This window comes from Equus quagga, chromosome 6 (genome assembly GCF_021613505.1).
Source record: "Equus quagga isolate Etosha38 chromosome 6, UCLA_HA_Equagga_1.0, whole genome shotgun sequence".
In the NCBI taxonomy this organism is placed as follows: Eukaryota; Metazoa; Chordata; class Mammalia; order Perissodactyla; family Equidae; genus Equus; species Equus quagga.
In genome coordinates, this window is record NC_060272.1 from 54993163 (window position 1) to 55020858 (window position 27696).

At 38.9% G+C, this 27696-nt stretch overlaps 1 protein-coding gene across 2 annotated transcripts in view; it reads right to left on the minus strand.

The window, feature by feature from the left end:
- Nucleotides 1-27696, minus strand: part of EPSTI1 (epithelial stromal interaction 1) — a 94446-nt gene that overhangs the window by 18383 nt on the left and 48367 nt on the right. For both annotated transcript variants that reach the window (XM_046663738.1, XM_046663737.1), the window contains exons 7-8: nt 19036-19129; nt 9605-9688 (exon numbers count right to left, since the gene is read on the minus strand). In XM_046663738.1, coding sequence (XP_046519694.1) covers nt 9605-9688; nt 19036-19129 — 178 coding nt within the window. The remainder of the gene's footprint in view (nt 1-9604; nt 9689-19035; nt 19130-27696) is intronic.

Consider the following 27696-nt stretch of genomic DNA (forward strand, 5'->3'; position numbering starts at 1 on the left):
AACTGGTAGGGAGGAAGAAAAGAGGATGGGAAGAGAATAACAAGCATCATCCTATTACGGAGACCAGGACAGGGGAGAGGAGGAGACAGAGCAGGAGGGAAGTGGGGATGGACGGGCAGCTGATGAGGCGTCACCATGCAAGAACATCACTCCAGATGGCAGAAGGGAAGGCTCTGGCATCATCGCACTTGGGATTATTATTCTACAAATAGCAAAGTGTATTTACCAGGGAGAGGCTGGTTTTCCTTGGGTACCGCGAAGGATAATTTCAACTAATTAATTTGTTCTGCTGAACTGACAGCCACTGTGGATGTGTCAGCATGCCTTATAAGCATATTCTTGGTTCATTTACTGGGTTCTCACACAGAAGTGCAATACACAGTGGGACAGATATAAAATAAGTCATTCTTGTTCCAAGGACTGAGCTTTGGGCATTAAGAAAGTCAACACGCTCTAAGCAGGGGGACATGACGCACAGCATCCGAGACACTGTCAAGTCCTGTCCCACTCAATTCATATTTGTTAAGCACCAACCATTTTCCAGATACCTGGATTCATGCTGACGGTACAGATACAAAGAAGACACAACTCCACCCTGAGGGAAATCGCAGTATAATGAGGGAAACAAACCCAGAAACAACCAGGACACAAAGCAGAAAGAAATGCATTGCTGAACACAAGTTCAAGCAACATGACATGGGAATATGAAGGAAGGGATGCAAACAAGAGGAACAAGGAACAAATGTACCTGGGTGATGTTCGACATTTTAAGCGCATCCGTGAAGGCTCCCAGAGGAAAGAGAGCATGTCTTCTCACTGCTCTACACAACTCCCTGCATTCACACAGAGCTCCGTACAAAGAGGGTACTTAAGTAATATGATAAACAATATATCACTTGGAGATGCCAAGAGAACTTCCTGTAGCCATTGGCCAAGTGGTGTATGGTAAATGAGGACAACACTGCAAATGGCACCACTGCCCCTGCCACCCTCCCAGGGCTACTCTCAAGAGGGGCTGGTCTGGGGAGGTGCAGGCAGGCACCAAGATTTCTACTAGGGGCCCAACCCAACAGCAAGAAGAAAAGGGATCACCATTTCCTGCTAGAGGTTTTAGAAATCGCTTTTCTGTGTTCCAATTTACCAAAGGGTCCACTATACAACAACCAGGTGCATGCAAGCCTGGACACTCGAGAAACCTGGTGAGGCTAGAATGAAAGGTATGCTCCAAAGCAAGGCTGTAGTGCAGCGATTGAAGACTGGGTTTGGCTCATTTTAAAATCATGTCTGAATCCCAGTGAGGCATGTTCCGACACGGTTCAGCTTAACTGCTTCATGTAAACATTAGAGTGCCATCACCCAGGCAGGACAAACTTCTCCCAGGAGAGGATGATCTCTCAACTTGAGGAAAAGGATCAGAAGCAGAAGCGTTGACGCCACAGAAGTTAAAGAACCCCGTCCTTTGAATGTTTTGTGATTCAGAAGAAGAGCTATTGTGGGGAGGAGAGGGAGACAGTTTAGAGAAGACTGCTCAGTGGCCCCCCACAGTAATACCTCTGCCCAGAAAGACAAAGACAGCCTGGGCTACGAGAAAAAGTGAAACTACCTTAAAAAATTATGAGAAGACCAACCAAACCAAAGGAAGTAAATACTAACGTGTAAAGTACAGGAGTCAAAAAATAGAATAATATTGTGCACTCCCGTTTTACTGGTTTTGTTAGCTCTTCTCTTTCTCCTCTTTTTGCAGGGAAAGATTCACCCTGTGCTAACATTTGTTATCAATCTTCCTCTTTTTTTTTCTTCCTCCCCACAGCCCCAGTGCATGGTTGTAAGGCCTAGTTCTATGTGAGCCGCCACCTCAGCATGGCAACTGACAGACAGGTGGTGTGGTGCCAAGACCAGGAAATGAACCTGGGCTGCTGAAGTGGTGAGAACAGAACTTTAATCACTAGGGCTGGCTCAGTTCTATCATTTTTATATAAAAAGAAATAGACTTCCAGCTACAATAATCGTTGAATCACACAGCTCTCTATCTCCCACCCAGAAATATTTCCTATCAATTTTCTTCTAACTTTTAAAAAATACTTTTTCTCATAAAAGTTACTTATTCATCCTGGAAAACGTAGGAAGTATAGAAACTATAAAGGAAAACATAATGATCACTCATAAAAAACTCGCCCCTCCAGAGATAAGCTCCTTTAACATGTCAGTATATTTCCTTCATTTCTTGACTTATACACATAGATTACAAGTTGTTGTCATCACCTCAGGTCACATTTGCAGGCTCACCACACGTCAGGCATTAGGGTAAACTCTCCATGTGCTTTCTCTCATTTAATCCCAGAAACAATGTCATAAGGTAAACAACATCACTGTCGTACAAAGCAGATGAGGCTTAGAGAGATGAAATAATTTGTACAAAGTACAATAAGAAGAGGAAGTAGATTTCAAAACTTACGCATATTCTATTTTATAATCCCTTTTTTATTTTAATACAAGTGAACATATTCCTATGTCACTAAAACATGGTAGTAATTGATGCATGATATGCCAGGCTTCACATCTTCCAAATCTTCTATCACTGAACAAATTGTTTCAAACTTTCCATTAACATCATTTTAAAAATAAACCACCTTGTACATAAATTTTGTGTGCATCTCTGAGTATTTCCTCAGAATAGATATATATCTTTTAGATCTAATATTTTCACCTTTAGGAAACTCTTCAGAATTTGATATTGTCAAAGAGCCCTTCAGTTCACCTCTCATCAGCAGCAAGACAAGCGAGTTTGAAGTAATTTTTAACAACTAATAGCATAACTTCTCCTCGCCCCAGCAAATGCACAAATTATCCACATTTTTGGAAAGTTTCTTGTTTAATCTTGTGATCATTCTCTCAGTTGAAATGTAGAAATAGTTTTTCAAACTACCTCAAATTCTACTGAAATTTTTATTGGGATTGCACTAAACTCACAAATTAACTTGGATAGAACAGTAGTTATTACAATATTGAATTTTACCATTCGAGAGCGTCATCCATCTCTGCGTCATTCAAATCGACACTTATGGAGCACAGGAAAGTTTATGGGTTATTTTTTTTTAGGGATTGAGCAATTTTCTTTTTTACAGAGTTTCTTGAGATCTTTTTATCCCGTTACATTTTGCAATTAATTTTTGCTGATATTTGAGAAAGTTGTTGATTCTCATATATATTTTATAACCAACTCTTACTTAACTCCACCTGCTCTAATCATTTTTCAGTTGATTCTCTTGGGTTATATAGGCAAATTGCTCTTACCCATAAATAATTACTTATTTCTAATAATTAGAAAAGCTCCCTTTTTTAATTTTTGTCTTACCAAGTTGGCTAAAACAATTCCCAAACCTTGTTCCACGCTGTATTAAGAGTTTTTAGCTTAAAAGGGGGGTGGGGAGGGGTAGATTTCCATGAAATAACTTTGAGAAGCACTAGGTTAGCATTTCCTGAACAATACTGGTTAGTGGTAGGGGTTGCTGATATCCTTATGTTATTCACTGTTCTAATGCTTCATCACTGAGTATAATGTTAGTTATTAGTTTGGAATACTATACCTATGTTATGAAAATTCTTTTTTTTCTGGTTCACTATAGTTTCTTTTTTAAATTGATAGTAGAGGTTAAAATTTATTAATGCCCTTTTTTTCTTTTGCAGATAAAGAGGTGGTCATATGCTTTTTTTCATGACTTATCCCATTCCAGTGATAAGATATAAAAAGCTATAATATATAGCTAGTCATCTTTGCATTCCTAGAATAAACCTTACTTTGCCTTGGTAAATTATTTAAGAGAAAAATCCCATTAACTAGAATTTTCTTTCAGATATTAATCTCTATATGTTTCTGTGTGTGTGGGTGTGCACGCATACTCCCTTTATCAGGTTGTGACATCATGGGGATGATAGTTAAATAACATCAGTTCTAAATTATTTCATCTTTTTCTTTGTTCCAAAACAATTTGTAAATCATAGGAAAAAAATCTGTTCTTTGAAAATTCAAACGATTTTGCCTATAAAATGATCCAAGTTTAGCTTGTTGGGGAAAGTAACTCTTAAAAACTTTAGAAATCTCTTGCATTTTCATTTTTCTTCATGTATTTTAATTCTTTGAGTCATTTTAGAGTTTTATATTTTCCTATAAAATCATTCACTTAATCCACATATTCAATTTATTAGCATGGTATTATCTATAGTAATATAAACTTAATCTTTTCTAAATCTATGGTTCTAGATCCTCATTTCTAATGTTGTATATTTATGTTTTTACTAATCTCTTCCTGATTAGTCTTGTCAGAGATTTGTTTATTTTGTTGACCTTATCAAAGAACAAGCTGTTGGGTTTTTATAACAGCTGTTTCTTGAAGTTTTATTATTAATTTCTGTCCTTAATTACTTCCTTCAGTATCATTTATTGTTCTTGTTCTAAATTCTTGGATTGGCTGCTTATTTCTTTTTTTAGTACTGATTGGATTTAGAAGTCATGATTTTTCTTTCTCTGAGTACAACGTCTCCAAGTACAGCTTTGCATGCATTCCCTAAAAAGCGCCTTCACCATAATTTTTTATGGATTCTATAATAATTTTCTGTCACCCAGTAATTGAAGTATTTTCTTATTTTTTGGTTTGTTTACTTTCCAGATGACTATATAAAATTGATAACCATGCAAACTAGTAAGTGCACTGAATCTATCAGAAATTTTTTTGAACTCCTGAAAGGTAGAAAGGAGACAGAATAATTCACACAGAGAAAAAAAAGTCCAGGGTAAACTGGAGCTGAGTTAGCAGTGCTTCTGAAGGAGCTTCGGGAGGGAACAGTGAGGCGGTCATGAAGCTGATCAGTTGGAGAACTGCACTGAGGGCAGCTTGGCAGCGGGCTCTTTCCCCTCACACACTTACGCTACACTGCAGACAGCACTGACATGGCCCACCAGGTAAACAGTATATGGAGAAGGGGTGTCTGGTCTCAGAGAAACAGCACAGTGACCCAGGTGCCTACTGACTAAAGGAGAACAAGAGGCTACCCCACACCCAGAAGACTATCTCCTGCGTACCTCACTTGGCAGCATGCCCAAGGAAACTTGAGAAAATAACCAAGAATCACCAAACATTTAAGAAAGAAAATCAGGGAGATAAAAGTTAATATGGAAAGAAAAAATATGGTTAAAACAGTAAATAGAAAACATTAATGTTTGTATAATTACCATCAGTGAAGAGATCAGAAAGAATACATCATTTATAAAGTCAAATATTGCCACAAAAAAGTCAGTCAGCATTTTTGGTAATTAAACAAATTCGACACTTGTGCCAAATAAGCAGAATCGAAACTTATGAAATAATTTAGTGAGCAGGATGATCTAGCTAAAAGTTTCTCCCAGGAGGCAATGAGAAAGGCCAATGAGAGAAGTACAAGAAAAACAAGTGATATAGAGAACAGATCTCAAATTTCTAAAATCTACTTGATTCATAGCCCAGAAATGGAGAAAAGAGACAATATAGGGGAAGAAATATAAAAGGAAAATAGAAATTTCCCTGAACTTAAGTGAGACATAATATTTTGAGATTAAATCGACCAACCAAATCCATACAAGATTAAAAACAAAGACAGTGAAATATCTTATGACAGGAAGGGGTGAAGAGAAGAAAAGTAAATAAATGGAACAGAGACAATTCAAAGTCAAGAAAATAAATAGAAAACATAGTTAGAAAGTAAATTATATAGCAAGAACATGTGCAAATATGCTAGTAACCACAATAAATGAGAATATATTAAATTTGCCTATTAAAAGAGTATGAAAGAGTATGAAAAAGAAAAATCAGCCATTTTCATCACTAGAAAACCAATTTAAGCCAAGTGACAGAGAGAGGTTAAAAGTAAGTATGGAAAAAGAAATTGCCACATAAATTCCAACAAAAAAGCTGGGGGAGAAAATATTAGAATCAGACAAGATAAACAAGAAATCAAGCTGAAAATCACTTAATGAGAAGAGAATTATACTTCATATTGATAAAAATCTGTACTGACAGGCAGGCTTCCCATATGTCTCACTGGTTGACGCTACTTCTCATATCCATGGTTGAACCAACCACAGGCAAGGAGAATGGAACTCCCATGACGAGTTAGACCATTTGGGATAGGTTCTCCAGGACTGGGGTGTGTGTCTGCCTTCTCCGAAACACAGGCCATGCTAATCAGGATGGATACCTAAACTAAAAAGTGGGTTTTAGGAGAGACGTAAGCAATCAACAATAATTGGATACACCATTCTGAAGTTATCACAACGCACAAGTTATTTCTTTTTGCAGCATTAATTACTGCAAAGTGGTTACTCACTGTAAAATAAAAAGTGCAATGTTTTATTTCTTTGTGTCCTTTTAATTGTCTATCTCCTCCTCTAAAAAGAAAACTTCAGAAGGGCAGGGACCCTGTCTATCCTGTTCTTAATTGAAGCCCCATCACCTCGAACAAAGATTAGCAAGTAATAGGACCTCAGTACATGTTTATTGATAGAATGAATGAATAGACGAATGAAGGAAGATATACTGGGGGGATAGTTTACTCTGAGATAGATCAACCCAAATAATACACTAAGAAAAGAAGAGCCAGGCGCTGGCCCAGGGACATAGAGGTGAAGTTCGTGTGCTCCACTTAGGCAGCCCAGGGTTTGCCGGTTCAGATCCTAGGCGCGGACCTACACACAGCTCATCAAGCCATGCTGAGATGGCATCCCATATAGAAGAACTAGAAGAACTACAACTAGGATATACAAATATGCACTGGGGGAAAAAAAGAGGAAGATTGGCAACAGATGTTAGCTCACAGCCAATCTTCCTCACCAAAAAAAAAAAAAGAGAGAGAGAGAGAGAGCACGCCAAAAAAGGAGAGCTTTAAATAATGTTAGAGAGTTACAAGGACATAGGGATTGCAAAAAACCCACTGAATTGAATGTTCAGAAAGGATTTTACCTTGAGAGAGTGGTTTCATTCAGAGCATTTGTGAATATAAACCAGAACATAAGGAATTAGGATTAAATGGGTAATAAAGATGTAATTAAAGTAAGACTTTAAAAAAAATACAAAGGTAATTTGCTAGAAGCAGAAAAGGTGCTATCTCTGCAGACAGCAGAATCAAGGAAAGGGTTAGTTGGCCTATTTTAAAATGGCAAGAGTGAGCATATTTGTTGACAAAAGAAGTAGTCAATGGAAAAGAATACACTGAAGGTATAGGAGAAAAATAGAATTATAAATAAATTTTTAGAAGGAGCGAGAATTGAATCAAATATAAAATATTGAGAGATTAACCTTAGGAAGAACCTACTGTCCCCAGAGATCAGAATGATGGAAGAATGTGGAAGTCAGAGACATACAGAGAGAAACAAACGTGCTGTCATCTCAATTTAACCCAGATGATCTACTTGGGAATTACTCCAAGGTAGGTATTCAAGGAATGTTTGTTGATGAATGGAATGAACAAACACATAAACAGATGCAACGATACAAATGTATTTTTTTTCTGGATCTTCTCACCATAAGATGATCCTTCTTGTTTTCTTAAACTAAATTTTTGAAGTGATAAGGAATGACAGACTCTACCAATCAGGGACAGCCTTCAGTGGACATTTTCCAACAACACATTGAACAAAAAGAGAGAGAAGCTAAAACAAGGTAGAACAGATGGGTAAGTATCCTTATGTATTCCACTGTTACTGAAATCCCTAAGGATGGAATTTTCTCCACGCTAAAGTTATTCCTTTTACTGAAAGCTAGAGTAAATAAAGGGAAATAATGTTTGTAAAAGATTATATAATAAAAATATGTCCAGTCAATAACCAGAAAATATATGTGTATCAATATTTGTCTAAACTTCAAAAGAAACACAAGATTAGGAAATAAAAAGCTTAATCTTCACTGTTTAAAATAACTGGTCAACCTGAAAATTAAATCTCAGATCTGATTTTCTAATCTGTTGAGCATTCTCTTTGTGAAATGTTCTACTTTTAATGGCTTCCACATTCCAAATAGACACACCAAACCTTACAAAACACTATTTAAAATTCATTAGAAGTGATTTTAAAATAAATCATATCTATGCTGACTTACACATTCTCCTCTGTATGAAAGTAGCTCAGGACTTGGTATTAAGTTAAAAGATCACAGAAACAGATTCTCACTTTCATGTCATTTGGCAGACATTATCGAAAATACAACATGAGTATACACTAGATTTAGCTTCTACTTGCTAATTACCAGAATCTTACTATAACATTGCTTATGTAATCGTGAATTTCAATCTCATGAGGCTTTTGTCAAAAGAAAAACATATTTGTTTTTAAAAAAACCAAGAGGATAAAAATGTTTCATGGTTTCTTCATGGCTTATGTGGTAGCTTAATAACTAAATTTACAACTTATACTATTTCTTTCAAAGATTTAATTACTATCTACAATGCACAAAACAGTTCAGTGACACAGTCATTTATACCAAATGCTGGGTGAAACTATGAACGAGTAAGGTGTTGACTACTGCCGGGAGGAGGGTAGTACTCAAAAGTTCAAATTATAGCAACAACAACTAGTACATATAGTCCATTTCACAATGTGATTTTTACATTAAATTGCCGCAATAAATCACCTTGTGCAGCAATGACATAAGGAAAAAACCAAACTAAGCCAAATCAAGGAAATCCAAATGGGACTTAGAGTTCAAGTTAATTGCATAATTGAAGAAATAGATTTGAGAGATATTAGAAATGACAGGATGTATCAACCACCAACACGGCAAGAAGAAAAGTTGGAAAACAGGAATGATGGGTAAGATAATGGCCTCCAACTAGTTGAATAATTTATTTTGCTTTTTCTAAGGATCTGGAACGAAGTGGCACCTTGGAGCTAACTACTGATCTTCATCATTCTCATGCCATGCTGAGGAGTTTCTGGCCCTATTTGAGCCTATGTATTAAAGGCAAGTATGACCATCAAGTCACAACACTGAATGTTTTCAGTTACTGTACCAGAAATTTCCTATTGTACTAAGGACTACCCTGTAAGCACTTTTCTTAGGAGGCTCTGTATTCATTTCACTGATTTGTTTTGCTTAAAACATTTGGAACGCCTCACACATTTGTATAAATCTGTAGTGTATCTCGACATTTTATTATATGTGTATTTTTAGGTGACTGTTTAAGCCAGTTTCATAACTTTGTCTGCCTACCTTGTTGTGCATTATAGTATTCTCTGGACACTATTTGTAATTTCATATATCTTTGGTTTAAAAAACAGCGGTGATTGGTTATGCTTTATTTTGTAATCAGAAGTTCACGTGTTCCATCATCTTCTCCACAAACTTTGGCAGACACACTACAGCCCCTATAAAGCCGAGCGCCATGAGAGTTTTGACCAGAAGGAGCCCCCACACCATCACGTTCTTAAAAGATACCCACATCTCACCTTTTATTTTTTAATGCTTAGGTTATTTTTTCAGGATTTTCATGTATATAAATATTTCTATTCAGAAACCCTTCAAATTACCTAGTACCACAAGCAAAACATTAGCAATGACTAATAGGATCTTGTGAATACCTTCTGATGTTGTTCCTCCTTCATCTTTTGCAATTTTTTATTTTCTTCTTCCTTTAGAGAATCCCTATAAGCCCAGCTTCTGGCCTGAAAGGTAGAGGGAAAAAAAATCGTAGGAAAAAGCGTCACCACAATATACATACTGTCTGCCTACCATGGGACTGGTTCTAAGAACTCAGCCTCCGTACTAAGCATACAGTAAGCTCTCCACGCACACTTGCTTATTGAGTGATTTATGCATATGTCTGAAGATGTCCCTTGGGATATATCAGAAGACTAGCATAAGCACAATCATCCAGCACATTTTAAAGGATGATCTAAATGTTTAATTAAGCTTTAAAAATATCCCCTCGGAGATAATCAACATAGTTTATTCTTTCTAGTGAGAAGGGTTTCAAATAGAGGAAAGTTAAATATATTTTTCAAGAATATTCGAACTAACTTATCAGTCAATATCAGAGACAAGCAATAGCGACACTGACTTTAGAGGCACTGACACGTCTACCGCTCATTAATGGTATCCTATTAAATAGCTTGTCCACTGGTGATGGATACCATATAATTCCAGAGATGTATTTCTTTCTAAGTCTGTGCACCCCTAATCTGTACCTACAGTGTATTTCTATTTCTGAGAGGGAAGACAAAGCCCGTTCAGGAGCACAGGAGTCATCAATTCTGGCTGAATTAGGACCCCAAGGGGTAAGCCTTAGGAGAGCCAGCACACTCAGTAGGATGTCCTTCAGTCCCACCGACTCACCGTGTATGAGTTCCACACACTGGCATAGCAACCACGTATGCTGGAATTTATGAGATTTCAAGTATTCTGTCTGTTCATTTGTCATACACTTTCTCTCCCTCACACTGATTTGTAGCTCAGCCTCTGGAAGGCAGAGAGGCCAGCCTGATAAGCTAATACGTAGGAAATTCCATTGTTCTCATAAAACTATCAGCAGCATCATAGCAGCAGGCTACATATTTCAGGCCTGGTTCTTTGCACTAATAATCCATAAAGCTTATGTAGGCTGGCCCCCGCTTTTACTAAGCTATAATTTTTCTCAAGCACCTCTTAATTCATTCCCCCATTTCTGTCACTATAAAACCCATATTCCATCAAATAATAAGCAGTACTTGTCAGAGCAGGAGAGAGCCTTTTGGAATTGTATCATCTATAGCACCACTAATTAGAACAGTGTTCAGAAAGCCCTCGTACATTGAAACCCTGCTACAGTAGACAGGCAAACACAGCCAATGACTTTCTCTTATCTATATCCCAAACACAAGGGAATTGTGATAAGACAGGAGATGGGGAGTGGTTCTCCAGTGATTCCTTCTTTTTATTGTAGAGAAGGCTAGACTTCATCACAAATATTCCATATAAGACCTGAACGAGGGGAAGGAGGTCGGGGGCCCATCTCCTACTCAAGACATTAAAAGGAGTAGTAGGCTATTTAGTTAAAGCAGACATGATGACTTGAGAGAGGAGCCTAGATTCTATCCGGATACACACCTTTCAGGCTTAACCACTTTGTTTTTCTTTTATGAAAATATGGGTCCTAGTTTTTGACTCAGAAAAAAAATGATTATTAGACACAAATTGTCGTTTAAAGGCCACAGAAACTGGGATGTCACATGGCACCTTAACTACGAAGAGTTCAAAGTTACTAATGCTTGCTTACCCAGCTGAGATCCCTAGGCAGGACAGGAAGCTTCTGTTCAAAAATAATAGGAGGGGGGGAAAAACTTTTGATCACTACTTTTCTTAGCTCTAAATCCCCAAAATTTCTAAGTCACTGTATACACATAATTTTTCTATTGTTAAATATTAATATATTAATACTAATTTTTTGTTATTCAACTAAAATATACATTTTACTTATCCTCCCCTAAAAGTTATGCTTGTAATATATTCATTCAATAAACAATATTTAAGCCTCCTATGTGCAAGCACTGTGGTAAGACACGATCCCAGATCTCAGGTGCTTACAGCCTAGTGTGGAAGTCAGAGGAGAAGATTAACAATTACAGTGCAGAATGACAGGTATTGTGATGGAGGAAGCTAAAAAGAAGGACATTTAATTAAAATGGATCAAGGACACCTTCTCCAAGGGGGTGACATTAGCTTGTGTTTTAAAGAGTGAATAGGAATCAGACTAATGAAGGGGAAAAGCATTGTGTGAACAAATGAAAAACAGCGTTGTATGACTTTGCTAAGGCTGCCATGATAAAGTAACACAGACTGGGGGGCTTAAGCAACAGACATTTTATAGCCTCACAGTTCTGGAGGCTGAAAGTCCAAAATCAAGGTGTGTGCAAGGCAGCTTCCTTCTGAGGGCTGTGAGGGAAGGATCTAGGCTTCTCTCCTTGGCTTGTAGATGGCTGTCTTCTCCCCACACCAATTCACATCATCTTCTCTGTATGCGTGTCTCTATGTCCAAATTTCCCCTTTTTATAAGGACGCTTTTCCTATTGGATGAGAGCCTACTCTAACGATTTCATTTTAACTTGTTTACCTCTGTAAAGACCTATCTCCAAATAAGGCTGTATTCTGAGGTACTGGAGGTTAGGATGTCAACATATGAATTTTGAGGGGACAGAATTGAACCCATGACAAGCATTAAGTTCCCATTTCAGGATGGTGGAGCAAAGATGTTTCTGCTCCATTCTTCTCTCAAAGATTACCCTGTTTAGAGAGGAGAAAATGAAACAAACACAAATTATCTTCAAGAACTGAAAGAAATCTATATTCCCTGATGAAAATCTATGAAGACAAAGTAGATGAAGAAATGGTAAGTGAGTAAGAGAGGAAAAGAACAAACCTAAAGACGTGCCGATGAGGGGAGAGAGGACACCTACGAGAAGCCAATTTTCTGCACAAAGCCATGTGAGGGCCCAAGAAATGGATGCACCAGCTATTGGGGAAGACAGATGGGTGATGGGAAGGGGCCCATGCCTGCTCCTACCCTGAAAATTGAGGCGCTAATTCTCCCAACCCTGGCAGGAAATCAAAAGTGCATTCTCGGGATAAACTAAACCAGGCACGCCTAGTACAGAAGGCAGCAGTGGTCAAATCCCAGGCTGGGAATGAAAGGATCGTGTAAAATCCTGCATACTGAGCAGTCAGCCTCCGGGTCCCCTCTTTGAAGTTTTCTTCTGCTCCCTGCACTGTTTCCTCTGAGAGACGAAGGTGATATTTTATCCATGAAACAAGAACAGGTTGCTATTTTTATAAAGCAACAGAGAAGAAAGGAGCTCTTGGAAATTAAAAATATCTCCCCTCCTCCTACAGAAAGACAAACCAGTAAAATATTTAGAAGGTAAGTCAAGAAAATACGTGTGAAGTAACAGAAAAAAAATTATAAATGTGTGCATAAGTATGGATATATGCAGGTATGTATATATATGTACGTATATATATATGTTTGTGTGTGTATATATATGTGTGTGTGTGTGTGTGTATATATATATATTTGCCCCCAGTTCCTGGCATGGAACTCCTAAAACCCTAATAATTTTTTAAGTGATAAGAGTATTAGGAGCATCTCTTATTCTCATATTTGGTCTTTGACCCTGTCCCTGACACAGAGCTGCTGAAACCTTTGTAAATTCCTAAGTGATAAGAGCACTAGGAGCATTTTTTGTTCGAATGAGGTGACTCTCGGTGGGCCCCCGGGTGATCACCGGAAAGACCAAGCCATGATTAGAAGTTTAGAATTTTCAGTCCCAGCCCCTCCCCCATCCTCCAAAGGGAGGAGAGGAGCTGAAAACAGAGTTAATAATTGATCATGTCCATGTGAGGAAGCCTCTATAAAACCCCCAAAAGTACAAGAGTTGGGGGAACTTCCAGGTAAGTGAACGCATCCATATACTGGGAGGGTGGCTGACCCCCAACTCCACAGGGCTAGAAGCTCCTGAGCTCAGGACCCTCCTAGACCTTGCCCTATGTATTCTTTTCATCCATGTTCATCTGTATCCTTTATCATATCCTTTAATAAACTGGTAAATGTAAGTAAGTGCTTCCCTGAGTTCTGTGAGCCACTTTAGCAAATTATTCAAACCCAAGTTGGGAGTCACAGGAACCTCTGATTTGTAGCCGTGTCAGACAGAAGTTGAGGGTAACCTGGGGACATACTACTTACAATTGGCATCTGAAGGGGGAGGCAGTCTCATGGGATTGAACCCTTAACCTGGGGGAACTGACACTATCTCCAGGTAGGTAGTATCAGAATTGAGCTAAATTGTAGGACACCCAGCTGATGTTGCAGAATTGCTTCTTGTGGGGAAAAGACCCCACACACGTGTTGTGAGAAGTGTTGTGAGTGTGGTAGTAGTGTAAGAGTAAAGGAGACACTCAGGAAGGAAAGGACTGGGGTTTTTTCTAATTCAACATGCCAAGAAGTAGGGGGAAAAAAGTAGTCAAAGATAAATTAGAGGAGAAAAATATTTTTTACTAAAAAATTAGAAGATAAATCTAGGAGGCCTAGGATTTGAATAATAATTCCGTAAATAGAAAACGAAGGGAAATAAATCAAAGAAATAACACAAGAGAATCATCTAGAACTAGAGATGAGCTTCCAGTCTGAAAATGAATAAAAATGGCCCTCATGCTAAGACACAGCATTATGAAATTACAGAACACCAGGAAAAAAAGAGAAGATATTAAAACATCTCCAGAGAAAAGTGCTCATATAAGGACTGACATTCAGATGGTCTTGGATTTCTCAGAAACCAATACTCAAAGTTAGGAGAGTAATGCCTTTAAAATTCTGGAGGGAAATTATTTCCAACTTGGAATAGTTACCAGAAAATTGCAAGCTAAGTATGAGGGTTGAATAAAGATAGTTTCTGATATGCAAGGACTCAACATGCGTCTTCTCTTGAGAAGCTACTAACTAATATGCTGCACCAAAACAAAAAAAATAAAGCAAAAAGAAATGAGACCCAGAAATCAGGTGACCCAACATCAGAAAGCAATAAAAGCAGTTCCCTAGATGACTTTAAAGCAGTGATTCCCTTCCTTGGCTGCACACCAGAATTACCTGGGGAGTTTTAAAAACCCTGCAGCACAGGCCACAGTACAGCAAGATCTCTAGGGGTGCGACTCAGACAGCAATGAATTTTAAAGCCCCCTGGCTGGTTCCGATGTGCAGACAAGGCTGAGAACCTTTCTGTGGAAGGGGAGTCCCAGAACAACAGCTGTGCGAGAGGCCTAAAGAACAACCAGACCAGGTCAAGGCAGGAGGTAAGAGAGATATAGGAGGGCAAGAAACCCGGAATTGACAAGTTATCTGACAGGTACAAAAGGGAGAATTGTGTGGAAATTTGCATCAAGGGAAATTTTATAGAACAGTCACAAAAGTTGAAGGAAGGCAGTTGAGTGTTCAAAGGAAACCAAGAAAATGCAAAAATAAAATGAAAATTCTATAAAGTTGAAAAAGAAAGAAAATGTAGAGTATACTAACTGACTTGGCAGTGAGAAATATTTATGTAGTCATCATAAGGGAAAGCCTGACATACTGAATAATTATATTAGGAGAATGGGGAGAAGAAATTAATAAGATCTGAAACTGATTAATCAAGAGACAGCAATCTACACATTAACGGATATGGGGAGCCAAATAACAAAAGAAACAGCTCAGGGAGTGTGGTGGGATGAACACTGGGCCCCCAAAGATATCTGTGTCCCCATCCCTCAAAACTGTGAATGTTACCTTACATGGCCAAAGGGACTTTGCAGAAATTAAGGATCTCAAGATGGAAAGAGAATCTGAATGATCCATGTGGGCCCAACGCAATCATAAGTGTCCTTACAAGAGGAAGGCAAAGTCAAAGAGTGAGGAGAAGGTGATGGGAGGATGAAAGTAGAGATTAGAGGGATGCAGACATTGGCCAAGGAGCCAAAGAATGCCAGCAGCCCAAAGAAGCTGGAAGAGGCAAGGAACAGATTCCCCCCAGAGCCTCCAGAAGGAACCAGCCCTGCTGACACCCCGATTTTAGCCCCTTTGTACTCACTTCTGACTTGTGACCTCTGGGACTGTGAAAGAATAAATTTGTGTTGTTTTAAGACACTAAGTTTGCAGTAATTTGTTACAGCAGCAATGGGAAATTTTTTAAGGTATAATTGATATATAACATGATATTAGTTTCAGGTGTACAATGTAATGATCCGATATTTGTATATATTGCAAAATGATCACCCAGAAGTCTATTGACACCCATCACCTTACGTGGTTACAAAATAAGTCTATTGACACACATCACCTTACATGGTTACAAAAACTTTTTGCTTGTGATGAGAACTTTTAAGACCTAGTCTCTTAGCAACTTTCAAATATGCAATACAGTATTATTAACTATAGTCACCATGCTACACTACATCCCTAGGACTTATTTATTTCATAAGTGATGGGAAATTAATACAAGGAGTTTAAAGTATTGGAGTAGAAGTGGGATTGAAGGAGTGCAAGGGACAAATGCCTTTAAGTGTTGACTTTTTATAGAACTTGTTCCACATGGATAAAATTTAAATAACCAAACTGCACTAAGTGTTCAGATTCGTGGAAGTGAGAGGATATGACTGGAAAGGCATGAGCTCTAGGGCAGTGCTCCTCAAACATTAATGTGCACACAAATCACCCACGGACTGTGTTGAAATGCAGGTCCTGACTCAGTCTGAAGTGGGGCCTGAGATTTGTCTACAGTTCTGTAAGCTCCCAGGGGAAGCCCATGCTGCTGGCCCATGGACCATATTTGAGCAGCAAAGACCTGGACTCTGGGACTGTAGAGTAGTGAGTTGGGAGGTAGGAGGGGGTGGGGCAGAGAGCAGAAAAATATTTGTGCTTAAGCTAAGGCTTTTTGAGTTTATCCTTGAAGATATAGGGGGATACAGGGCAGTGGAACAACAGGATGAGATTTTTTAAATTATTATTCTCTGTAGAAGAGGAGCAGGTAGGGGCAGCAAACCAGGGCCTGGAAACTATTTAGCGTGCAACTGGAAATATTCAATGATAATGACCGAGGAAGGTATGATGCTGCTGGTACTTCTGCCTACACACACACACACACACACACACACACAATACAGATGAACCACATCAACTCATGTGTAAGTGAACACCATAAGTTATCTTCTGTTTGAAGTTTTCCTGTGTAACACCTAAAGGATGTTCTTATAGTCTTTTCATTGACAAAACTATACAGTGTTTATTAAATTCCCATCTGCCCATGACAGATGCACATTTAAATAAGTGTAAGAAGAAAAATTTTCTCAGGAAAGTTGCATTATGCAGTAAAGTTAAAATTATTTCTTAAAGAAACAGCTCATCACACCCCATATAGACAAGCATCACACAGCGTTCACGTTGTGTACATTGACAATAGTTAAGACAAACTGCAGGTGTCTTAACTTCACAAAAGCACAGTGTACGTATTTGATTTTCCTGAAGCATTAGAAATGGTTCTGCAAAGCATTCTCAGAGGAATTCTATGTGTATAGATTGGACAGAATGTGAAGACTATAATATGGGTAAAAAGTCAGTTAAACATATTGAACACTAACAAATTATTAATAGTTCGGTGTCAAAATGGGAGCAGCTATTGAACCTAGTACAGAGGGAACCATCCTGGGTCCAACCCAGCTCCGTGTCTTCTATTAATAACTCTGAGGATCGTGTGACTAATGCACTAATCAATCCACAGAAAATGCAGCTCTGGGAGACATTACTAATGCTTTGGATGACAATATTAAAATTCAGGATGAATTTTAAATTGTTAAATTGAAATGAGCCAAAATCAATAGAGCAAGCACACATAGTTCTGCCAGGTGTTTCAAAACATAAGATTCAAGAAACTCTCAAACAAAAATCAAGGCCATCCTGCTGCCAAACACCCAGTTGGTAAAGCTACCCAACTCCTGTTTCTCTCCCCTCCCTCACAGCCACAGGGTATGTGGACAGAGGTCAAGGACTGTCCCTCACACATGCTTTAGCTCTACCACCTACAACTTCTCAACTCTTTCCTCCAGAGCAATGAGGGGAGAGAGATGATGAATTTGATATGACTTACAGTGTCCACACTGGCAAATTTAGACTTTGGACACCACATTAATAGCAGGGGAAAAAAAAATAAGGTGCACTTAAAGGTTTGTAGGTAAGAGAATAATGACCTTTTTCCAAGGACTGTCATAATGTCTTCCTTATATTTCAAAACATGGTTACTAAAGAGCAAGGGAGGATGGGAGAAGATGATCAGATTTCTCTAACAACTTATCATTTACCTGCCCAAACTCTGCAAAAGCTAAGACTTTTTAAGACTTAAACCCATATTTTCTTTCAGCTACAATCCCTTCCTGGAGTCATCTTTAATTACCCTTACTTTCTTGTCTCTATTAGCCAGTCAATAACCAAGCCCCGCCAATTTCACCTTCTAAGCAGTTCTCTGACCTGTGTGCTCATCTCCATCCTCTAATTCAAGTCTTCATCATTCCTCACCTAGACTAATACAGAAGCTCTCAGAGGCCTTTCTGCCTCTCTATTCCTTTAGATCCATCTTTCACATGGTTACCAGTGTGATTCAGCTAAAATACAAATCTGACCTTGAACCTTCCCTGTTTAAAATGTTTCAGTACCTTCAGTACTCACGGAATGAGGTTCAAGCTCTTCAATGTGGGATGCAAATTTCTGCAGTGGTGTTCTACCAGGAGCACCACAGCTCCCTGTGGGGGGCATTTCTGGATGTCTTAGTGTCTGGGGAATGCTACCAGCACTTTGTGCCCAGGGGTCAGGGGTACTAGACATCCTGCAGTACCCAAGATGGCCAACACAATGAACTATCCCACTCAAATTGCTGCTCTTGAGAAATCTCCTCCTGGCTCCTGCCTACTTCTCCAGCCCTCTAGCTCACTCTTCTAGACTGCAGCTACACAAAACTCTTCTTCCCTAACACAAACTATGCTTTTTCTTGCCATTATACCTCAATCCCTGCTTCTGTGTCTTGATTGATTTCTGAAACCTGGAATGACTCTCTTCACTTGAGACTCATTTTCTAAGCTTAAGCTTTCTAATTGTTACATGCGTTACACGTATAACTACAATTTTCTCCTTCACTTGACTAAGGTCCTTCCAGGCAGAAATTGTATGGACTCAGTAGGCCTTATGTAAACTTGAAAATCTGAAGGATGGATAGATGGATGGATAACTGGGTGAGATCAAAGGCTTTTCAGAGGCTGATGTTTAGTCCAGGTGTCCATAACGTAGGTAACAAGTACACAAGCATTGTTTTACAGCTGAGGAATGAGCTGAGGTCCAAGTTTCAGATAAGGTCATCTGCCCTAAGTTTCAATATTCTATGGTGTACAGGTCCCTCTATGCCCTTAATCTTTGTTTACCAAACAGCTCGTTAAAAATGCCACACAGCACCCTGCATGGCATTCCACTTACCCAAGTTGAAGACTGTGGGTCATGAAGAGCAATTTGACAGGCACTTCTCTGGGGCAATTCTGTGTCCAGTCTGCTCAAGAACTCAGCAGTTTTGCTAGCAGGAACACAAATAGGTGTTAGCACCTTCATAAAAATAGAAATATCATTATTTACTGTGCCTTTGGATACTAGCCTAGACTTATATTGGGTGATGACTGAAAGTGTCCTAGGTAGAACAAAAGGTTAGTTTGAGAACAGGGTAGAGTAGAAAAATCAAAAGAAAATGCTATTGCAAGACTGCATTCTTGGAGAACGTTAGTTCAAAAAATATAAAACTGAGTTTATGGAATGTGAACCCATGATTTCATTTTTTTCTACTTTGTGTACTTTGACATAGAGATAAATGCTCTCTCAGGTTCCACAGTACAGGGCCCTAATCTCCTATCCGAACATTTAAAGCTAGACACTCAGTCTTCACCATAGAGCTGTGGACATCAATCCCCCATGGCATCTCATTCCACACTGGTTTTACATCAGGCCCTTCACCCTCTGGGGGCTTTCTCCCAGTCATATCTCATTTCCCTCATAGCTTTTACTACTCTCAGGATACACAGACCCTCTAATCCAGTAACACTTAACCATTTATGTATCATGGACCCCTCTGGGATTCTGAAAGAAGAAACAGACCCTCTCCCTCCAAACACATAGATACCTCACATACACCCCCATTTGCATTTGATTTGTACCTCCCATGGGAGATAAGAAGTGTTGCTGGTTCTGGTCTGCATTTCTGACATCTCCTTTTAGCTCTGAAAGATTATGAAAGATGGACCTAGAAATGTCCTCAGTTTTAATAAGTTCTTTGTTTTTCCCCTTAAAAATCTGAACAGTCACCCCAATTTCTCCTCTCATCTATGTTAAGCACAGAACACAGGAATTGTTTCCTAGTTTAGTGACTGCCCCATTTTGCCTACTATTGATTAATTTCTCTACCTTTGTCCTTTCTCCATGTAATTTGTGGGATTTTTACCCCATTCCTCCACATTCACAACCAAATACGTCTTCAAGGCATGATTTATATTGGACCAGACCCTTTCAGTCTACTCCCCATCTGCTTCCTTCCTTCTGTTATCCCTCTGCTTCCCCCTAATATTTTAGGCCTACTGTGAAGATCCAATTCATCAAGCACTTAGGATGGGGGCATCAAAAGAAACACAAATGGCCTGGTAAAAATAAATGCTATCCAGTGGGGGGAAAATCAAAACAAGGAATTAGAAATTACATGGAGATGCCAACATCCCTTCAAATAATTACTTAGGTGGAACATGGCATTTGAACAAGGCCAGAAGCTTGAGCTGGGAATGGAAGAGCTAAAAGTTAAGCAATGTACATAACCCTGAGAAACAGAAGGCTTCGGCGGTTGAGACAAGCAGCCGTTCCATTTGTCTAGGATTGCTTATCTCGCCCAGAATAGACAAGGAGACTAATGGAGTTGCAGAGTCTGGAAGCTGCCCCACTGTCTGGAGCTTTGTGAAGCCATCAGTCAAAAGTGTAAAAAGAAGAGAGTTGCCAGAAGTTTGGATGAGATTTCTGAATATCCTTAGTTGAGTACAGCCCATAGGAAAAAGCAATGAAAAAGAAACACCGTGGTAAGCCAGGAAGGAACTTCAGACCAAATTGACTGGCAGCCCTGCGTTGTCTTCTCTCTGTTGCTTCTTACTGGCCAATGCCAAGCACAAAGCCGGCTGGGTAGCTAACCACCAGCTATGGCCCTGGTGCCAATTATCACTGCCCCACTTGTGCCACAAGATTAAATCATAATGACAGGGCCACAGGACTGTCACAGGAATACGAGTTGGAGCCTTTGGAGAACGTGGATTACTCCCAAGAGACTAACTATACAACGAAGACAAGTTCCATGTTCACCAGGAGAACAGGTAGTTTTCTACTATTAGTACAGTGCCTAGTATATAATTTCCATATATCAGATGAATTGAAAGAGGATCCCTAGGTAATTATGGTCATCTTTAATAGAAATAAAATTTAGAACCTCCTTGTGAGGCAAAAGGAGAAGAATCTCCTGGTGAGGAAGTCCAACAAGACTAAGAACCCTAGACTCTGCCCATGAGTCACCATCTCCTTGGGGTTTCTAGCTCTTTGTCACCATTGTGACTCCGCCACCTACTGGAGGGGGATGATCCTCTTCCGCTTTATCACTCTGACCCAAGATAAATACAGGACGCACTCTTTTGTTCTCCGTAGAACAACTGATGATGGACTACCAATAACAGACTGGTTTGAAGATTTAGTCTATTCATGTCCAACTTATGATCTTCAAGGGTCCTTCCTGTTTATTCTCAGGGCAATTCCTACAGCTTATCCTGAAAGTTGTCTTCAGGATAAGCTCATCTCGACATAACTCAGTTGTAGCAGAGACTGCTAAATGTCCATCAAAATATATGTTCTCCTCTTTTAGTCACATAACTTGACTACGTTTCCTAGACTTCCTTGCAGCTAAGGTTGACCTTGTGGCTGAGTCTTGACTAAAGGAATGTGGGAGGAATTGATGCACACCACTTCCAGGACTAACTAATTATAAACTTCCCACACATGCACCTCCACACATTTTTCTTCTTCTGGCTGGCTAGAATAGAGACAACCTTCAACACAAACTTGGAAGTCATGTATTGAAGGTGGTAGAACCTCCATTGGTTTTTGGTGCTTGAATATCTGAATGGAGGAGGCCTCGTCCCAAACCTGCCCACCCACGTCTTAAGTGAGAAAAACAAAAAAACACAGTGCTCAAGCTATTATATATTTTTGAGGTCTGTTTATTACAGCAATTAGCCTACCCTAATAATACAACATATAGTAATATACGCACGGGAATCATTTTTCAATTTAAATGATCAATTCCAAAAGTATATAAGAAGAGGCCAAGAAGAGTTGAGGAAGTGTAGAAAAAAAAAAAATTCTCAGGGATTCATCTAGGCATCTTAGCTATTTCAGAACCTTAGTCGGGGGAGTGGAAGGTGGGAAAGGGGAAGAGCCTATTCATCCTTGAGGCGTCTTCCTGTCAGGTCTAGGAGCTCCCTGGGCCAGAGTACAAAAACCAGTACTCATTTATCCCATTACTACTAGGATCTTGTCTAGGTTGAGTATGGACTGGGGTTTGAGTGAAGAAATTGCACTGGGAGACAGTCAGGGAAGGAAAGGGATGTGGCTTTTTATATTGTGATATGTCAGAATATTTGAAATCTCTTAATGGAGATTCATCAATAAAACAAAATTTGACTTTTTGTAAGGACAAAAAATATAGGAAAGTCTACAGAGAGTGAAATGTGTGCCTGTTGGCTCATTTGAATAGCCCAGAATTGCATAAGATAATTCCTATACAGATTTTCTTTTCTTTTTTTGATAGTTAGAAATGATGACTAGGGATTTTAATGTTCAAGAAAGAATCATTTACAAAAATTTAACTTAGACCTGCAGGAGCTTGAGTCAGGCACCTGCCCCTCACCATACCCCAGGGCTACAAGGGCCAAGTACCTCTCTCTACCTGCTTACCTACGTCTCCCAACTCAGAACCACGGCAAGACACACAAGGACATTCTCACAAAGATATTAAACCACTGATTTTAAAGTTAAACAGTCATAATTACAAAGATACCCTCACCAAAAAACTACCAGTTACAAACCTCTGCCTGGTACTTCTTGTCTTGCGGAGAATAGATGGGGCAGTTTCACCTTCTCTCATCTCCTGTTAGCTAACAGACAAACTCAAATGACTGCGGGGTGCAGACGGGTCATGCAAATGAGTGAAGTGGGCCTAGAGTGAGGGCAACAGGAGCTCAGACCCACGGATAAATGACAACTGCCGCTCAGGTCAGTGTGGAAGACACCGGGGAGAGGAGGGAGGATTTTGACAAACTAGACAGTGATCTTCTGTGTAAAGGGGTCAGTTGCCACTTCGCTCCAGGCCATCGCTGCCCCATGGGGACACAGGCTAGCACTGCCAGATGTCCTAGTTTTTATAGGTAGACCAAAATGCTGAACATTTTTAATGTGAAGTAGCTTGGCAACTAATTCATAAGTTTTTGAAACACTGTGGGCCAACACTGTGTTACCAAAAAAACTCTGGAGGTCAAATTTGGCCCCAATGGCCACCTGATTGTGACCAGATGTTTTTGAATTTGTTTCCACCTGTTCAGGCTTGTCGATTTCTTCATTATATATCCTTGATATTCATAAATAGAAAAAATAAGCAAGGTTGGATTCTCATATTGAAGCGGCAGTTCAGAAATAGCTGCTATGCTGGCTTGATCACGTCAGCTAACAGTAGGAGAGAGAGGGTATCTCGTATTTCACATTTATACCAAACACTAAAGTGTATTATTTTGATAGTTTATAACTATATATATTTGGGTTGATATATGAAAAACAACGGTGAGACACTATAAATAAGATGAAAAGACAACCCACAGAAAATATTTATAACCAATGAAAAAATAATAAAAGGATTAGTGTGAAAAATTTATAAAGAACTCCAATAAATCAATTAGAAAAAGACAACCCGGTAGAAAAGTGGGCAAAAAGGTAGAAACATGCATTTCACAGAGGAAGAAACCCAATTAATAATAATGAAAAGAATAACAAAAACAATAGCTTAGGACTTATATAACGCTTATTATGCATCAAGCCCTGCTGTAACCAGATATACCACATATGTTAACGTCATGACAACATTGTGACAGTAATATTATAACCTCTAACTTATAGAAATAACTTGCTCAAGATCCTACAGCTAGTAAATGTCAAAACCAGGATCAGACCCTGACAGCCTGGCTCCAGAGTCCATGCTTTCAGCCACTACACTTGACTGCTCATCACAAGCAATATCCATAAGAAAAGATGCTCAATCTTACTAATAATTGGGGACATGCAAATTAAAACAAGATACCATAGAACAGCAATTTGCAAAATGCCAATAGGAAGACCTGAGTGGGCAGGCACATGAGAATCATCTGCGGTGCTTCTTAGAAAAGGCTGAACTCAAGACTTGGGCTTTCTAACTGAGCGTGTCTGATGTGAGATCTGCAAATCAGTGTTTCTCAAAAGCACCCCTGGTGATATTGAGAACTACTACGGTAGTACAGATGGATATGTAATATGCATAATCATCTTAGGTCCACATGATTTTGACTTATGAATAATTCACGTCATATAACACATTTGGAAACAAAACCTCAGTGCGTCTTAGGAACCTTCTGTATAAGTGCTATCTAACAATACATTCTTCCTGCGTTTCATAATAGCTTCACAAACCTGAACTTCACTACCATGAGGTTTAGGTGAGCAAGTAATCATTCTTACACTCACACACGCATTCATGCAAGAACAGATATTTCCTCCGTCTCTGCTTTCTGCTTAGCAATACGCGTTATAGATATTGCTATACTAAACAGATTTTATTTTGCCTTAGTCATTTTCATGTAAGTGGGTGTGAACAAAAGACATTCATACCTTATAAGAACTCAGGGAGCCTATTTAAGTAACAGGGTGAGAGAAAATGTCCTGGGATAGATAGATAATTTCCATTTAAAAAATCACAAGAATGAGAGGTATGAAACACAACATGAAAGTGAGGTAGTAACATCAGGAGGGCTAAATTTTGTACTTCATCATAATAATCAAACTATCCCATGTACTTTAAGCAATTCTTTCCCCTCGTTTAACTTGTCTTTAATGGTTTAATTTTTTAATTACAAAAGTAAAACATGAACATAATTGAGTCAGAAAATACAAGTAAAAGTATAAAGAGAAAAAAGTAAAAGTCCTGCTTAACATCCCTCTCAACTTTACTCCCTTCCCCAGAGGAGAACTCCATGACTTGTCAGGTGTGTATTCCTCCCGACTGTCTTCTATTAATTGGTAAATATCTATTTAGGATGATGAGGTGGTTTACTTTGGATTGGGGACAGGGATAATTAAGGTAAGGCAGAAACTGCCAGCTGTTCTCCAAATCGTGTTTCTCACTTTCTTGGACACATAGCTAGACTACATCTCCCAGCCTCCCTTGCAATTAGATGTGGCCACATACCTAAGTTCTGTCTAGTGGAATGTAAGCAAAAGTATGAGCCAGGCCTGAGGTGACACACATCAATCACTTCCCACATGAGTCTTAATACTCTTTCCTCCTTCTGTCTGAGGTGGTACCTAAAGTGAGCTAGGAAGTCACTTGCTAAAGATGGCAGAGCCATACTTTGTTTGAGTTCTTAATGCCTGGGGAGGAGAGCTAGCCTGCTACTCTTGGACCATTCCACAACATTAAATTATGATGTTTATTTTTTTTTTAACCACAGCCTTTCATACCCTAACAGAGATTTGTTTTTTTCATAAGTGGGATACCATGATATTTTTTCTGCAAATTGCTTTCTTCATTTAACAATATCCTTGAGATTCCTCCATATTACTTTAGCTATCTTATTCCTTGGACAGCTGGATAGCATTCTATAATATGGATAAAATATATTTAACCACTCCTACTCATGGGTACTTATACTGTTACCAATGAATATTCCGGTATTTGTGCACATGTATGAGTATTTTTCTGGGACATATATCTACAAGTAGAATTATTTTCTAGCAAATCTATTTACAAATATATATGCATGCTTAAACCACTCTTGATAGCACCAAGCTGCTCAATGCAAATTTATATGCTCACCAAAAATTAACAATATGAAAGTGGCAATTTGGAGGCATAGACTACCTCCTCTAAGTACTAACCCCACCCTGCCTCACACATTCCTATTTATCTCAGTCTCCTCCAAGTGCCCCACTCACCCAGGATCACTTGGTCTCTCAATCCCATACTACTCTGTACATCCCCACGCTATAGCCCACACATCTCATCTGCCCTCCCAAATTCTTCCACAGTGGCAGCAAACTCTTGATATGTGAAGAGCCAACAATTCTATAGCCGTAACCTCATTTCAGAAAGTCTTCCTCAAACATAAACACTATTAGGCAAACGTCAGGGTAAAAACTGTCGCAGGCATGATCCTATGGATACTAAAATCAGTGGGGAAAAGTTTGAGGACAAGAGGATATTAGAATAGTCTTAAGCATCTCCCCCAATTACAAAAGGAGAAAAGAGAAACTTCACAGTGGCAACCACCTTCACCAAATGATCAAAGTTAACATCATCAGTAATAAGGATATCATCAGGTACCCTCTGATATGATGCACCAAAGACACAGCATCACTTCTTAGTATTCTTACTGAAAATTATAACATCAATCTAACCATGAAGAAACATCAGACAAACCCAAATTGAGGGACATTCTACAAAGTAACTAACCAGTACCCACTGAAAGTATCAAGATCATGAAAGAGAAAGAAAAAATGAAGTAGCGCGAAGGATTAAAGGAGACTAAGGAGTCGTGACCACTAAAACGCATTATGTGGTCCTGAATTGGATCCTGAAACAGAAAAAGGACAAAAAGGACATTGGGGAGAGACAGGTGAAGTTCTAATCAAGTCTGTAGTTTATAGTGTATTAATATTAACTTCCTGGTTTTGATAGTTGCACTATGGTTATATAAGATATTAGCAGTGGGGGAAGCTGGGAGAAGAGTTTACTGGAAAATTCTGTACTATTTTTGTAACTTTTTTCTAAGCTGAAAATTATTTCAAAATGAAAAGAAAAAAATTTCTCATCTTTCTGCATTACCTGAAACCAAGACTATCCCTTAAGGACGGTGCTTCCCCCTGAGTTCTCTAAATGGAGCTATTTTACTCCTCACACTACATACTCCTCAGTGACAGGTTTGGGGAAGAGCAGGCATCCTCTCTCTCCCCATGCTATGTCCAGACCACTACTTGTCCCCCCATCACTTCAAAAAAAAATCGTCTATTCATGTAGTATTCACAACACCAGTAAATACCATCCTCTTCCCCTCTTTGCTACTGTCAGCCTCCAACGTTCTGGTCAACCGTCTCTCATTTGTTGAAGATCGGCCTTCCTCTCTATCTCAACTACTGTCATCAACATGGATGTCTTACATTGCCTCCCAATCTTCCAGCACCCAGGCTCTGTTTCTTGACTTCCTCGTTTCCAATAGCTCTTCATTCTGCCTCAGCCACACTCCAAGAGTCATATCCTAGACTTTGTTGTCATTAACAAATGTCTTCCCTCCAAAACGTCAAATGACACATCCCTCTCTTGGACAGAACTTTCTATCATTCCATGTTCTTTGCAGAAACACCTTCATTACAACAATTTCTGATTTTAGATTCATTCATTTTAGTTGTTGTTGAACTATTTGTATTGGTTCTAATAATTTTTTTAGTTGATTCCCGTGAGATGTTTTAGACAATCAGAGGCACTTATCTCTTCCTTTTCAATATTTAGTCCTTTATTTCTTTGTTACAAATAGAAACTCTCTACCTAAAAATCAGTGTCAATAATAGCAAGCATTCTTGTCATCTTGTTCCAGACTTTATTGGGAAAGCTGACTTCTTTTTCTGTTTTCGAACAAAACATAGCACCTTCCCTGAATATTTAGCAGAACTCACTGAGAAAAACAACTGGGCCTAGTGTCTTTAAGATCAAACTTGATTTTCTTTTCCATTTATATTTTTCATTCTATTTAGGTTTCATGTCTAGTAGCATATATT